This window comes from Manacus vitellinus, unplaced genomic scaffold (assembly GCF_001715985.3).
Source record: "Manacus vitellinus isolate BGI_N305 unplaced genomic scaffold, ASM171598v3 scaffold_1_pilon, whole genome shotgun sequence".
NCBI classification, from domain to species: Eukaryota; Metazoa; Chordata; class Aves; order Passeriformes; family Pipridae; genus Manacus; species Manacus vitellinus.
In genome coordinates this window covers 41,854,885-41,869,312 of record NW_021939396.1, presented here as the reverse complement: position 1 = coordinate 41,869,312, position 14,428 = coordinate 41,854,885, and the positions used below count along the sequence as shown (strand labels likewise).

Below are 14,428 nucleotides of genomic sequence, written 5' to 3'. Positions count from 1 at the left end.
AAGCAAAACTCAAGTGCTAACGTCAAGATGTTGTCCAGTTGAGAAATTGGAAAAGACACTTTTATTAAACACAGACTTGTTAATTCTTTGTACAGATGGTCTGTTTTTACCAAAGTCACAAATATGTCATCCAAATTAAAGCTGTGGAGGTGACAATCCTACAGAAATTGAATAGCTACTGGAGTGGAACCAGCCAGCTGATATGGAGGATAATGCAGTGTTGTGTTGTGTTGTTGTTTGTACTGAAGAGCATGTCCCGTGCCTTCCCAGCCTTTGTATGGAGTAGGACAACTGAGATAGTGTGATGAGTTTAGGTAAGATCCTATGGCTGTGAGAGTTAGCTTCTTCATGGAAAGATTCCTTCATTATTATTTTCCATATTGTCCAGACGTGTGAGAGGGAGGACACTAGTTTAATTTCTGAGCTGAGGAGGGGGGGTATAGACATTACATAATGCTGAGTGAAATGAGAGTTCCAGCTTTTCTTGCTGCTTGTGTTTTGGAACAGGACTAATTCATTTAGGTGTCAGTCATTCATAGGTTTTCTGATTTCTGGGTGAGCGCATTTTCATTTCACTGATGTATTGTGCTTTTGTGCCTCACCTCGCTGCATCAGGTGACCTGGTGGTTTGACAGGATGAGAGCCCTTACTGGGTGCCTGTTGACAGAGAACACACTGGGAGGAGTTCTGTATGCATCTGCCAACTTTTGTGTGCCTCATGTCAGGCCATTTCAGAGTAAATTGGAATGATGTGGGAGCAAGTTCTGGGTAGTTGGAAAATCACGAAAAATGTGCTTCTGTACGTCCGTCTTGCGCTCATGCACAAAGAGTGTTCTTTACAGTTCTTATAATAGCCATAATATGCAGCCCAGGACTCAGTTGGCTTTCTGGGCTGCAAGCACACATTATTGGGTCATGTTGAGCTTCTCATCGACCCACACCCCCAAGTCCTTCTCCTCAGCACTGCTCTTAATCCCTTCCCTAACCAGCCTGTATTTTTGCTTGGGATTGCTCCAGCCCAGGTGTAGGACCTTACACTCGACCTTGTTGAATTTCATAAGGTTCACATGGGCCCACTTCTCGAGCCTGTCAAGGTCCTTCTGGGTGGCATCCCTTTCCTCCATTGTGTTGACCACAGCACATAGCTTGTGTCATTTTTAATTTGTGTGATTTGCTCTATATTAACACGGAAGCTTTGAAGTCTTAGTACTGCCTTGTTTCAGTTCATTAGCAAAACAAAATGAAGCAATAGTGAAAGAAAATAACCCAGAAGATCTTTCAGCATAATCCAAAAGTTTTTAAACAGTGTGTAGTCGACATGCCTAAATGTATGCATCTGTTGTTTGGTGTCAAGAGCGAGTAGATATGTGGGTACTCATTCATAATGTATTTTGGGGTTTGGCAGACTTTAAAATATTGTAAATTGATCAAATGTATACATTTCTAAAGGAATAATTATTTAGCTACTAGTAATATTTTATATGCATTTCAGATGATTCCTGTTGTTTCACATAATAACTCTTCCAGTGCCCTTTGACCGAGTTTTCAATTTGAGTGATTTAAGAGATGCTGATCTTGTTAACTCTTTGTAACTGCTTTATGACAGTATGTTCTAACACTATTTTCAGAGGTAGACTAAGATATATCTTTCAGTTAGTAAGTGGTCATATCCCTAAAGACTGCTCTGAAAACTTACTCAAAAAGGTACTGGCATGAGTTAAAATTATTTTTGGTATTTAGTAGGCACTAAGACTTTACAGGACCCCATGGTATCAGGTAGTTGCTTTCTGTACCTGTACGTGGATATTTACCTGTATCTCTACAAATGCAGAGTGTGGTCTTTATTTAATTAAAAAAAAAATGCTTTTAAAACAAGGCAAAACTCGAGAAATCTGAAAATGCACTGGGGTTTGTGTTAATCAGGAGTAGACCAGCAGCTGTAGCCCTTCCTCTTCCAAAGGTGATCCTACTGGGGAGTTAGCGCAGGTCAAGGATAATGCAGCTCGGAAATGGAAGCATAAATAGGTCCCTACAACTAATCTGCTGTGCCACCCTCGCATTGCCTCGTCCCTTCCATCAGACAGAGCTGATTTGTGGCCGAGCTGACGGTGGTACCGTGGGTGGGTGGGTTTGGTCATGTGTAGAAGTCTGCTTCTAGAAAGAATAAGAGCAGCAAGGATTCACCAGGTAAATGCAGCTCCCTGCTGGGGGAATTAGGGTGTTTTCCTCCTTCAAGGAGCAGAGCCAGCAGCACAGAGCACTGCTGTAGGCTCTCTGCCAGCAGCACCACAGCTGCTTTGAGATATAATGCCATCTGCCAGCCCTGAGCCGACTTTCGATCTCCAGCAGCCTCCGCTCTTCTCTAATGCAGTGGTAAACAGCCTACAGATGTACAGTCAAAATTATGGTACAGGATTAAAATATTAGGGCACTGTTGTTTGTGCCAGTTCTAATGCTCCCTGCGGGAAATAGCGGAAAAAGCCTCATCTGGTCAAAATTGAAAATACTGATCAGGTTATCAGGATTTTAGCTTAGTGTCTTATGTAAGTATTCCTGTATGTCAGAGCGGATCTCCATGGAGCACTCTTTTGTGTGTGGGCATGGGGTGTCAAAAATACATGTGTAAAAGACAGCTTAATAAAATTAATTATTTACATGTAAGCTAAAAATGTGAGAGGTTCTTAGATCTAAAAGCTGTTAGATTTTTTTAGTTTGAAATATTCAGTGAGAGCAGGATGACTAAAGCAGAGCTGGAAAATACTGGAGGATCACATGAGGGCTAAAAATACTCACACTATGACAGGGAAAATAACCAGGGCAGAATGAACTGTTTGTGCATGAATGCTTTATATATAATGTGCCATCGAAGAGCCAATTGCACAAGAAAATAATGATTTTCTTTAGGGAAACAGTATATCCTGCTGTGGCAGATATGCTGGAAATTAATTTTGAGGGATAAAAATACTCAACAAAACCAGTCTTTATTTTAGTAGCTGGTGATACAATTAGGACTCCTGGGAGACTAGAGAACTCCTTCTAATGCTCTTTTTTTTTTATTATTTTTTTTTTATTTTATTTTATTTTTTTTATTTTGCTTTCCACCAAGACTTTCTACCTTTTCCCCAGGTGTCAGGCAGTTGGTGTTGGTGATGGCAATCTCTGTCCACAGTGGTGGGGTGCTCCAGGACAGCGTGGCTGAGCTGCAGGGTGACAAACTGAAAACCTTCTCATGCCTAGTTCATACAAGGCCAAGGAATTGTACTAACTGATGGGAACAGCGTGTGCTGTGACAGTGCTGGTCTGGGAGGTAGAGGAAAGTGTCTCAGCTGTAATACAGACACACCTCCCCTGCCAGCATGAGGAGAATTTAATTTTTAAACCCACTGAGCTCGAGAATTTAGACCACAAGGCAATGCTGCTTGCAGTGCAGGAGCTAGGGCCTTTTTTCGAAAAAGATGATTGTGTTTGGAAAAGCAGTGGTGAAAAGGCTCTTAATTTTCAGTGTACTGTGGGTATGGTTTGAGTGCTTATGTTGCTCAAATTTTTGCATGATCTTTCATTTTTCAATATGCATTTCTTTGCAGATTTTACTTCAGATTTTCATTTTGAGACTGCTTTTTCCTTGCAGCTAAGCAGACAGTGGGATTTTAGAAAATGCAGGTTTTTAAGAGCATTTCAAATTTTAAATTGTTATTACTCCTTTTAGGCTATGTGGAATGTTTTCATCCACTGCAGATGAATGCTTGCAAGCTTGAGGATGTTTCTAGAGAAAATAGGGGTTCCAGTTGAGAACAATTAGTAGTTGCCTTTAAAGTGTTGGTTATTTTAAACCGAGAGTAAAGTCTTCATTTATGATGGGGAAGACCCTTTGGTTAGTTCCCATCTATCAAATCTTATATTAAAGACAAACCAAGGGAGTCATGCCATCAGCAAAACTTTTTCATCCGACAAGTAGACTCCCTTGTGTATTCTTCCTTGGATAGTTCTGCTGAAATTGTAAAAGTTTCAAGTACTAGTACACACTTCTCTTTGCCAGCTGTCTGCCAGTGAGGATCAAGGTAGAGACTGTAGTGTAGTCAGTGGCAATGGAGATTTGGAGAGCTGAGGGGACAGAAGGGTCCTGCCACCCAAGGGAAGATAGTACCACAAAATAATTAGGCAGCTGCACCACAGAGTGTTGGGATTCTGAAAATCAAGTCAGATTTTATGTGAGATCGTTTAATTCCTATTAAGCATCATTTGTCTTCCCTTATGCCAGTAAGCATCCCTAAATTGAGCAGTTTCTTGCATCCTGGTGTAGCTGCAATAATAAACGTGTGTGAATATTAATTCATCTGCTGTTCTCACTCATTTGGTTTAAGTGGGTGGAGAGTTTTTCTTTTGCTTGTGAAGAAATTACTAGCTCTGTGGCCTCTTGTTGGGTTTGATTTTTCTCCTGTGGCATGAGTCAGGAGTATTCACTTTATGAAATCCTTTAATTTGACTAAAATAGTCTGCAAGTGACTCCTAAATTCCACTGGAGCAGTACTCGTGTGGTCTCAGCCAAGTCTTGTGCTTGCTCAGGGCTTCCATTGCTTTCCACACTGTCCGCATGCACATCCACACTGTATTCATGCATGTTTTCTTCAAAATTTTACATAAATATTTTACAGCGTATTAATTACTCACATAGCTTCAAGGAGGATTTCTGCCTAAACGTTCAAGTAGGTTTTCTTGACTGCAAGACTGCACTTGTGATGCAGAGAGACCTGGAATGTGCAGCCTAACTTTGTTGTACCCAAACCCTGCACAGTGCCAGCATCCACTGTTTTAAATTGCAGAAGTTTACATCTGTTTGTAAAACAGGTCTTTAGCAGAAAGAATAGTGAAGCTAAAACTGCAGGGGATACATACTAGTAATTGTTTCTGGAGTACCACAGATAGAAATCTGTAATGCATTTCAAAGCTGGTTCATTTTAACTTAAATTTGAGTACAAGAACAAAATAATTTGTCTTTCAACTGTGAATTTACTTTTCTCATCTCTGCTAGTGTTATATGGGCAGATACAAATAAGTTATCCAGGTGCTAATTGAAGCAACTGCGATACTGTTTAGAAAAAAATTGTAGTTTGAACTCTGCTTTGACCTAAAATCAGAGCATGCTGTCACAGAACAGTGAAGGTGGGAAGACACCTCTGAGATCGTCCAGTCAAACCCCTCTGCTGAAAGCAGAGTCACCTAGAGCTGGTTGCCCAGGACCATATCCAGATGCATTTTGAGTATCTCCAGGGTTGGAAACCCCCTGGTCTCTCTGCGTAGCTTGTGCCAGTATTTGATAGCCCTCAGAGTGAAGAAGTTTCTTCTTATGTTTAAGTGGAATTTCTTGTATTTCGTTTTGAGCCCATTGCCTCCTGTCCTTTGGGGACCAACTGAAAGGAACAATGAATTGTTTCCATCTTCTTTGCACTCTCTCTCCAGGCGTAGATAGGATCCCCCTGAAGCTTCTTTTCTCCAGGCTGAACAGTCCCAGCTCTCTGACTTTCCTCATATGTGAGGTGCTCCAGTCCCTTAGTCATCTTTGTGGGCCGTTGTTGGACTGTCTCTGGTTCATCCATGTCTGTCCTGTACTGGGGAGACCTCAGCTGAACCCAGCACTCTTGATGTGCATCAGCAGTGCTGAGTGAAGAGGGAGAATTAGCCTGCTGGCAATGCTCTTCCCAATGCAGCCCAGGAGGCTGTTGGCCTTCCTTGCTGCAAGGGTACCTTGCTGGTTTATGCTCAATTTAGTGCCCACCAGGATGCCCAAATCCTTTTCTGCCCAAGTTGCTTTCCAGTCTGTTGGCTGCCAGGATGTTCTGGGTCAAGGGGTGATTCCTCTTCAGGGCAGGGCTTGGCATTTCTTCTTGAACATCAGCAGTAAGCTTGAAAAGGAATTGGTAGTGGGAAACATTTATGATGCTGATTACAGTGCAGTTCTTTCACTGGTCAGTGAAAAGAGCTGGTTATTGGATATTTTTAAATAAAATATCTGTATAAAATTTTGTACTTCCTCAGAATATTTAAGTGGGTTATATATAAATATTGTTATAGAAGATATGATGTTGGAAAGAATTTAAACTGCTTGGATTGTATAGTCCCTCTGAGCAATGCATTAGAAACTATTCCATGATTGCACTAATTGACTGCAAAACCATTGCTCAACAGCAAGTCATTAATAAAGATCTACCAAGATCTTTCATCTCTTGTTTAGATATCTGGCTGTGGCAAGTACTTAGCACTACTCTACCAGCCAGCATCCTTTAATTCTTATATGAAATTAAGCTTTAACTAGAATGGGAGGCTTACCTCTGAGCTGATTCTAAAACTGATGTTTCAGAATAAATGTGCAGTAAAGCTTTTTTTTCCCTCCAGGAAATTTTAAATTAGAAATCTGTAAGCATTCTCTGTTGCAATTAAGTTCTGTCCAGCTGTCACTGATACCATCAAGTATCTACTTAGCCAATCTTTATCTGTGTGACTGAAATTGGAATATCGTGTTCATTTAAGATCCTGAGCAGCAGAGCAAAAGTGGATTTCTTTTGACTTGTCTGGACGTCATAAAGCTCAGTAACACTTTGCTGTAGAAATTCAAAAGGCTTTGTTGTTTTCAAAGGAGGGCAGAGTACAATGCGGTGTATCGGTGCTATCCAGCCCTTGCTGTCCGCAGGCAGTGGGAATGTGGGTTTGCTCTGCACGCTCTGGGAGGGCCCCTCAGCTGCAAATTAGAGAGAATACCTGGGGATTAAAAGTTTGTGCCTGCTCTGTCCTCAGCTGTCTCTGATGGTTAAAAAGAGGTGTGCACTTGATGATTTGGCTTTCTGTGATCAGTACTACGGTCTGCAAAGAACTATCTCGCTTGACAGGGCCATCGAGCATGAAAGGGAGCAATATGCCAGTCCTGCACAACACGTGTTGCTTAGGTCTTGCACCATGACTCCCCGGGAGAAATGGTGAAAAGCTGACAGGCCAAGGGATGCTGCCCTAGAAGAGCTGAACAGCTTCTCCAGTGCTTGCGTGCAGGTAGAAAAAGGGTAGTTGGTAGAGGGGGGAGCTGCATTTACCAGCCAAGGTTTCACATCTGAAGGGCCATAGCTTGTTTTAAGCATTTACTTTTCAGTTGATACCCTGAACTGTGTAGAACACAGTAAGAAATAAATAATCAATTCTTTGGTTTAGTATACATAAACTTTATTTTAAGTGTTGTACAGGTGAGTGTTGCAGTTGTGTGTGATACAAATACTCATGAAATAACTTGCGACCCAACTAGAATGCTAGAGTCAAAGTGATTTTATTTCACATGTGTGTTTTTCATTCATATTTGACATTAGTTTTCTTCTGTTTATCTGCTAATCCAAATGAAAATTATTTTTCTGGCTCTGAGAACATCTTAGCAATCCTGCTCTGAAGCAGCTGACTTTTAGTTAGTCAAAATATGGGCTGAACTTAGAAAACAAGAAGGCAGGGTACTAAAGTTTAGGCAATTTCATAAAGAAAGAAATAGCACCAAAACATCTTGGCATTTTTAATGTTTTTCCACAGATGATTTATTCCTGGTTGATCTAAGTACAATGTGAAAACGTTTTATTTCTGACATATATACAACACTGAATTTTCCCAAGTTTATTGAGTCTGTGTGCTGTAGCTGAAATCTGCTAGAGAAGAGTTTCTGTATACAATTAGACATGGAAGCTATTGGAGTCACCAATTTCTAAAAGAAACAAAACAAAACCCAAGAACAACAAACAAACAAAACCCACAAAAAAATCCCACCAACATACTTTTCTTTTTCTTTTCTTATCTACCTTATATAAAAGAGCATAGAAAAGGAGGATGGCCATCTCGCACAGAAATGTTTACATGTTAACTGAATTATCGAGTTGTTTGTGTTCCGTTGGCATTACATGACCCAGTTAATACAGAGTTATCCTTTGGGGTGGGAGGAGATGCCTGTTACAGAGGGAAGCCTGTGACTAAATCAGGAAAGCTTAAGCAAGCTTTATTAAATAACCCATTGCTGCTCTCCTTTCCCATTGCTTTTCAGCTCCTCCCGTGAACTGCTGTCACAGTTCTCAGGTCAGTGAGACTGTGACCTGCACAGTCTGGTCATATGGACAGCACCACAAGATGTGTCTCTCCCTCTCCCTGCCTCCTTGCAATTTCTTCCTAGTAATGCCTTTTTGTGCTACATTTGTTTTACAATTAATTTCTTTATTAAAACATTGTCTGACACTGGTGATACATCATGGAAATGACAACTTAGAACAATTTGTAGTGTGCCATAAATCAAGTAATTGTATGGGAGGAGCAGCTGGCTAGGAGGTGTGTGGTAGAAGGTGGCTGCGAATTTCTCTGGAATTGGTGAACTGCAACAAACTCAGAGCTCAGCTGTGCTTGCTGCATTAGGGCTGTCTCTTGTGTGGCCCAGGCTTCAGAGTCAACATCATTTGATGGTGGAGGATGGGTTGGAGCCTGTCAGCACATCTGGACAACTGTACTTTGCTATTTGTAGGAAACAGTGATAAACATGGGTGCTGCTGAGCAGGACTTCTGATTCACGTCTGCTTCATAAATCAAATCAAATAGGTCTGAAGGAGGCTGGGTTTGTGTTCTGTCTTCTTAACCAAACCAGTTTCTGTACCAGATGTCTGTCCGCTACATCTCAAATTTATTCCTGGTTGGAGGGAATAAGGAAAAGGCTGAGTCAGAGTACAGTGCTTATGGGAGCTGAGGCAAGGGGGACTGCTGTGAGCCAGGCACTCACGAACTGGGCTGAGCGACTAAATCAAACAGCCAGCGTCGAGGAGGCGAAAGATGGAGAGGCAGAGCAAGGCGTGAGGAGCTGGCTGTGAGGTTCCTGTGAAGGCACTGCAAAGCCTTGCACACAACTGTTCCTCTGCTTGGGCATTTGTGTCCCACAGTCATTGGGAAAAACAGTATCTGTATGCACTTGTTAATTGCCATTTTTGCTGGTAAAGATGTTGCTCCGTATTCTTGCAGATTTGCAGTGCAAGTAATTAAAAAGAAATAGGAAAACCTAAGCAGATCAAAACTCATCTTTTGGTCACTGTGGCCAACTGTGAGTTTGCCAAGGGGTTTAATTCTTTGTGCTCTGTCAGAATCTCAATGCCCCTCTCTCAGGGATGGTTTACATTTGAGAATGAAGAAAGCACAGAGGCAGTTTAGCTGAGTTTGTTTCAGGTCTGTCTTTCTCCACGGAATTTGAGGGATAACTGCATACACTAAGTAATGGGCTGGGAGAATGGTCTCTTAATGGCACATTATTTTGAAACTGAAAGCTACTCAGAGCTAAGGGAACTCTATATTCTTGGTTTGATGTTTGTTTATTTTGGTTTTAGAGTTTGTTCACTCTCAGTAGCAAACTCAGACTGCTAGGAAATGTGGTTTTTCCTTTCCCAAGGTATAGCAGCACCAGAACTTCCTCCACTGTCACCTTGAAGTAAGAGAGAGAATGGCTGGCTGTAAAATGAATTCTTTTCTTGAAGTACCAGGTTAATAGGAATGCATTTATCATAGAGATCAATCTTGATTGATTGATTTATTGATTTATTGTGGTTTGCAGGTGCTGCTAAGTCCAGTCCAGCTTCTAAACCAGGATCAACACCTTCTCGCCCATCTTCAGCAAAAAAAGCTGCACCCAGCAGCTCAGCATCCAAATCAGATAAAGATTTGGAAACTCAAGTCATACAGCTCAGCGAACAGGTAAATTTGCTCTGGGCACAAAATTAGATGTATTCATTGTCACAGGCAGGCATGAAATCTAATACTGTCCTCTGCTGAATGATGCTCTCTAGAATTATGAAGGGACAAAAGTGCAAATAGCTCAGCTGGAAAGAGAAAAAAAATATTTATTGTTAAAAATAAGATCTGGGAGAGATGACTGGTGTTTGCCAGTATTTTTAAAAGAATATCTTAGGAATGACAGGTAAGTCTTGCTGAAGTACAATAATTTTATTATGTGTTGAAATACATCTTTTATTTCACTTGGATGGGAAAAATACCAATAGTGTCTTTGCTCTTGTGTATTGCAAATGACATAAATCATTTAATGTGTCACTGTGGAGAAGACAAGCCCGTTTGTAATACCAAGTTGTTAAGAGATTTGCAGATGAATTGAGACTAGTTCATTGTACTCTGCATTCTGAAAGGAAGGCATTAAGAAGGTAATATGCCATTTTCATTTAAAAATGTGACCTCCTTTTGTGAGAATACTTATGTATATTATAAATAATATTCTGCAATCTAGTTAATAAAGCTTCATAATTTCTTTATTGTTAGGAATGTAAGGGCTTCATTTTTGTTTATGCTCTGGAGCGTTACACCTCTCTCATTACTAGACATGCAAGAGTGTCTGCACTGAACATGAATAAATACCTGCATCTGGCTCAAGACTGTGCTGTCAGAATGGTGGAAATGCCGCTAGTATAAATGGGGCCTGATCCCTGTATTTGTCCTGGATGAGGGAAAATGGAAAAGAAAAAACCTGTTTTAGAGTTTGAGCTGCCTGCAGCTGCATTCAGGAAATGGTTGTTATTCTGGATCATGTATAATTTCCTACAATTAAGGCCATTTCAGTTTCAGATTTTCACTGACCAGCAAAGATTTCAGTTTGTTGGGGCACTGTTTGCAAGTTCTTGGTTAACGTTATGCACTTAAAGATGGTGGATGGATAGCCACATCCCAAACACAGCATACTGCAGATTCTGGGTATCATTCCAAGCAGCAGGAAGCACAACAGTGTCCACCAGCCTTCCCAATGGGCTCTAGATAGTTGCTGTAACAGAAAAGTTTTTAAATGTTGCACAAGAAATGGATGTTTATATTTTTTTTCATGGAATCCCTTTTTCTTTAATCACTGTCGAGTGGAGTTCAAACATCAACTTAATGCAGCTTAAACCGTGACATCTGTTCTCAGAAGTCAGAATGTGTTTGCTTCAGGAGGAAGAGTTGGTTGGCATCTGAGCCAACCATAAAAATATTTGATCTTTACTGAAATAGGCATTCACTATCACATCCACTGCTAACAGATTCCTAGCATGTTCCATGTGTGAAAACCTTAAGCTTTATGTACAAACAACCCTGAAGGAAAAGTGATAATTTCCCCCATCACGAAAGAGGAGAAGAAATTCTCAGGATTTGAAAAGTTGATGCTTTAATAGCTAGTTTTTAAGAGACATCATCTAGCTGGAGTAGTCTGGAAGGCTTTTTTTTAATGCTGACAACATTCGGTATCTCATTTCCCACTAATGGATACTTGTGCACCCTTGGCATATAACATGAGCCAAAAAAGTTATGCTGCAAAGTAGCTCTGAGCCAAGTTTTCCCGACCCCCCATCTGAACATGCTGGAAGAGCCAAATTGCCTGGTTTTTACCACTCTCCAGCAGTTGTGGAGATGAGGGCAGCAGCCGCTTTTACCCAATTTCTGTCTTTATTAGGAGTAAGAAGTGTTGAATTGTGTCTTGGATATCAGATTCCTATGTGGCTATAAGAGTCTTTTTTCAGACCTTTCATGGATAGCAGCTAAGGGAGATTGAAGTATCTGAACTTCCATACGATTTGTAGCGGAAAATTTTAATTAGTGGGGATGTCTGTACACTGTGTTTTACCATAGCATAGCTTAATGAGCTATTTGCAATAATTGTAAGCTGTCCCTAACATTTACTAGTTTAATGACTCCCAACAATCTTAAAGTTTCTCTTAAAATTATCTTTGATCTGTGCTAGTAAATTAAACACTTCCAAGGAATGTCACTTTGCACTGGAACTTGATTACCCATAGCATTAAAATACTGAACTGGTCCCTGCTGTGTCTTTGGTCTTTGCCAACTAGCACTCTCCCAATGAGTGTCTCCATGCTCCTGAGGAGACAACACAAAGCAGGGGCCATTACATACAGAGAAGGGACCTTTACATATGGAGAATGGTCCCAGGAACCATTAACTGTATGTGGGTAGACACCAAGTTTCTGAAAACAGCACCATCTTGGCTGTGTGCCTACAGTTGTGCTTCGTCTCCAGCGTGGTTCTGCAGCCCTGTGAGTATTCATGTTATTAGTAAGTGCCGTCAGAGAAAAGACCAGTTAGTGAGAACTGCTGCCTTTGCACCCATTAACTGGGTTGCAGAGGGGTCCTTTTGGTCCAGAAGCAAAGCGTGGGAATTGATGTGTGCTGTTCCTACAGTATCAGCCTTTTGGCATGTTCATGGAAGGAAGAAGCAGGATGTGATGTGCTAAATATCTGAAGAAATATGAATTCATATGAATTCATATGGCACAGGCAGCTATCTGATATGTAACTGAAGAAAAGCATATCTGGTTTGGTTATAACAGTGTTTATACTGTAGCTAATTAACACTGTGTATGTATGCATAGTTTAATGGTTTTGTTTCTTTAAACAGAGCAAATGTGATAGAATGAAAAATGGGGAAAATGTCTTCATAGTAAATAGGTCAGAAAAGGGAGATGGTCTGAGCTATTAGCTGCCAGTTTTTCAGCTGAAGTTCATTGTTTTCCCAAGCTCTAGCAAGCACAGAGCAAGAGATCTGGAAGCAGTTACATTCTTGTTCTATCTGGGTGCAGGCATTGCTCTCAAGCAGTATGCTGTGGCAATCCAGAAGGCACATCCTAAGTGTGAGGTCTTCATCTATAGACCGGAATATTGTAAACTCCTGTTCCATTTTGCTATTCCTACTTTTGTGAAAAAATAATTAATTTAAGGTTGCCTGATCATTATATCCATCATGGATTCAAACTGTCAAGGGAAGATTTGGATGTGACACTCAGGCAGCTGGTCAGAAATGGATTAGTACATAAATGAGATGCTCTGAGATCCTGCTCTGGTAACAGGTCAGTTCTGCTGCTTGATGCCTTTGAGAGTGCAAACAAAGGTCAGAAAAAGGCATCACTAGCTCAGCAGTTATGGAAAAAAAACCTGATAGGATTTAGTAGGCTGTCAAAGCATTGTTTGAACTCTGCTGGTATTTTTACTAGTGAAGGAAATAAATTAGCTTGCAGTGGAACTGGCAGCACAGAACTTTCTATTAAATTGCATCAGTTCACTGAAATGTAGTCTGAAACGATTTATTTAGCGTGTTTTATTTAGAAAATAATTTGTATAATTGCAGACTTTAAAGTGCTAATTTAGCTGTAATTGGATGTGATTGGGGTCAGTGTGTTTACTATAGACAGCTTTGTCTGTGATTGTATCTGTTGGTTCTTACGGTGCTGTTCTCCAAATTTGTGAGCCACTTACACATTATCCTGATTGTGTATAACCTGCTAGACAAAAATTTTTATGTTATGCTCCCACAAAATTGTTCTTTTTTAAATATATATGTGTGTATGTATATATATGTAAAAAAATATATTGCAACATCTGTCATGATTTATATGAAGCCTAATCATTAACAGCTGCATTGCCCATAAATTATATGCAGCAGTCCTAGCGGTGATATTGAGGCTGACAGTATAGCTTGAAGATTCTCATGAACAACAAGGCTGCGAAGAGAAAGGTACTTAGCATTTGAGAGAATTTGTTGATAGAAACAGCGCATCAGTCAGAGCACAAAGTCCATGTCTGGAGCCAGTCATGGCACCAGAGTGCCAAAATGCAGGTCTGTAACAGTATGGTAAGTGGGGAGGCAGAACAGGAGAGGTGGCCAACCAACACAGCAGAACTCACATTTGTAACTAGAGGACGTTTTAATTTCCTAACTAGACCAATTCCCTTTGTGAGCTTTTCTGCTAATTCTGTGTATTTTTAGGCAAGAAGATATTGTAGGTTTCCCAACAACTACAGATTAATACAGGCAAAACAATGCAAGTACTGAGCTGAAAGTTTTATTAATTACCATTGTGTGACACTTCTGGCAGCCTTGTTAGGAGACAAGGCTGAAGTAGCTCTGATTTCTGAACTGCTGCTTTGGGCTTCAGTATAAAAGGGCACTGAGAAAACTAACCTTAAGGTTCAAGGTTAAGATGTATCCAAGATGTATAATGGGGGAGCCCAATTTTCTGTTCTCTCTGTGGTTCAATCTAGCACTTCAGAAAAAAAGTGGACTTCATTTTAAGCTATACCATTGAATATGTATGTAAGATTGTTTAGCATGCATAATTTTAGACCGAGTTGTTTTGTCTGTAGTGCACCTCAAAACTGATGCATCATGTCTTGGTTTATATGCAGGTACATTCGTTAAAACTTGCACTTGAAGGCGTGGAGAAGGAAAGGGATTTCTACTTTGGCAAATTAAGGGAGATTGAACTTCTCTGCCAGGAACACGGGGGAGAGAATAATGATCTTGTCAATCGGCTAATGGAAGTCCTTTATGCTTCAGAAGAACATGTAAGTTCAAGCTTAATGTTTTTCATTTCAACAAAAAAGCTTAATTTCATAA

The 14,428-nt window shown here is 40.5% G+C and overlaps 1 protein-coding gene across 1 annotated transcript in view; it reads left to right on the top strand.

Annotated features, from left to right (window-relative positions):
* Positions 1 to 14,428, top strand: part of MAPRE2 (microtubule associated protein RP/EB family member 2) — a 74,268-nt gene that overhangs the window by 52,382 nt on the left and 7,458 nt on the right. Inside the window, exons 5-6 of the mRNA XM_025895818.1 lie at positions 9,599 to 9,738; positions 14,218 to 14,376. Coding sequence (XP_025751603.1) covers positions 9,599 to 9,738; positions 14,218 to 14,376 — 299 coding nt within the window. The remainder of the gene's footprint in view (positions 1 to 9,598; positions 9,739 to 14,217; positions 14,377 to 14,428) is intronic.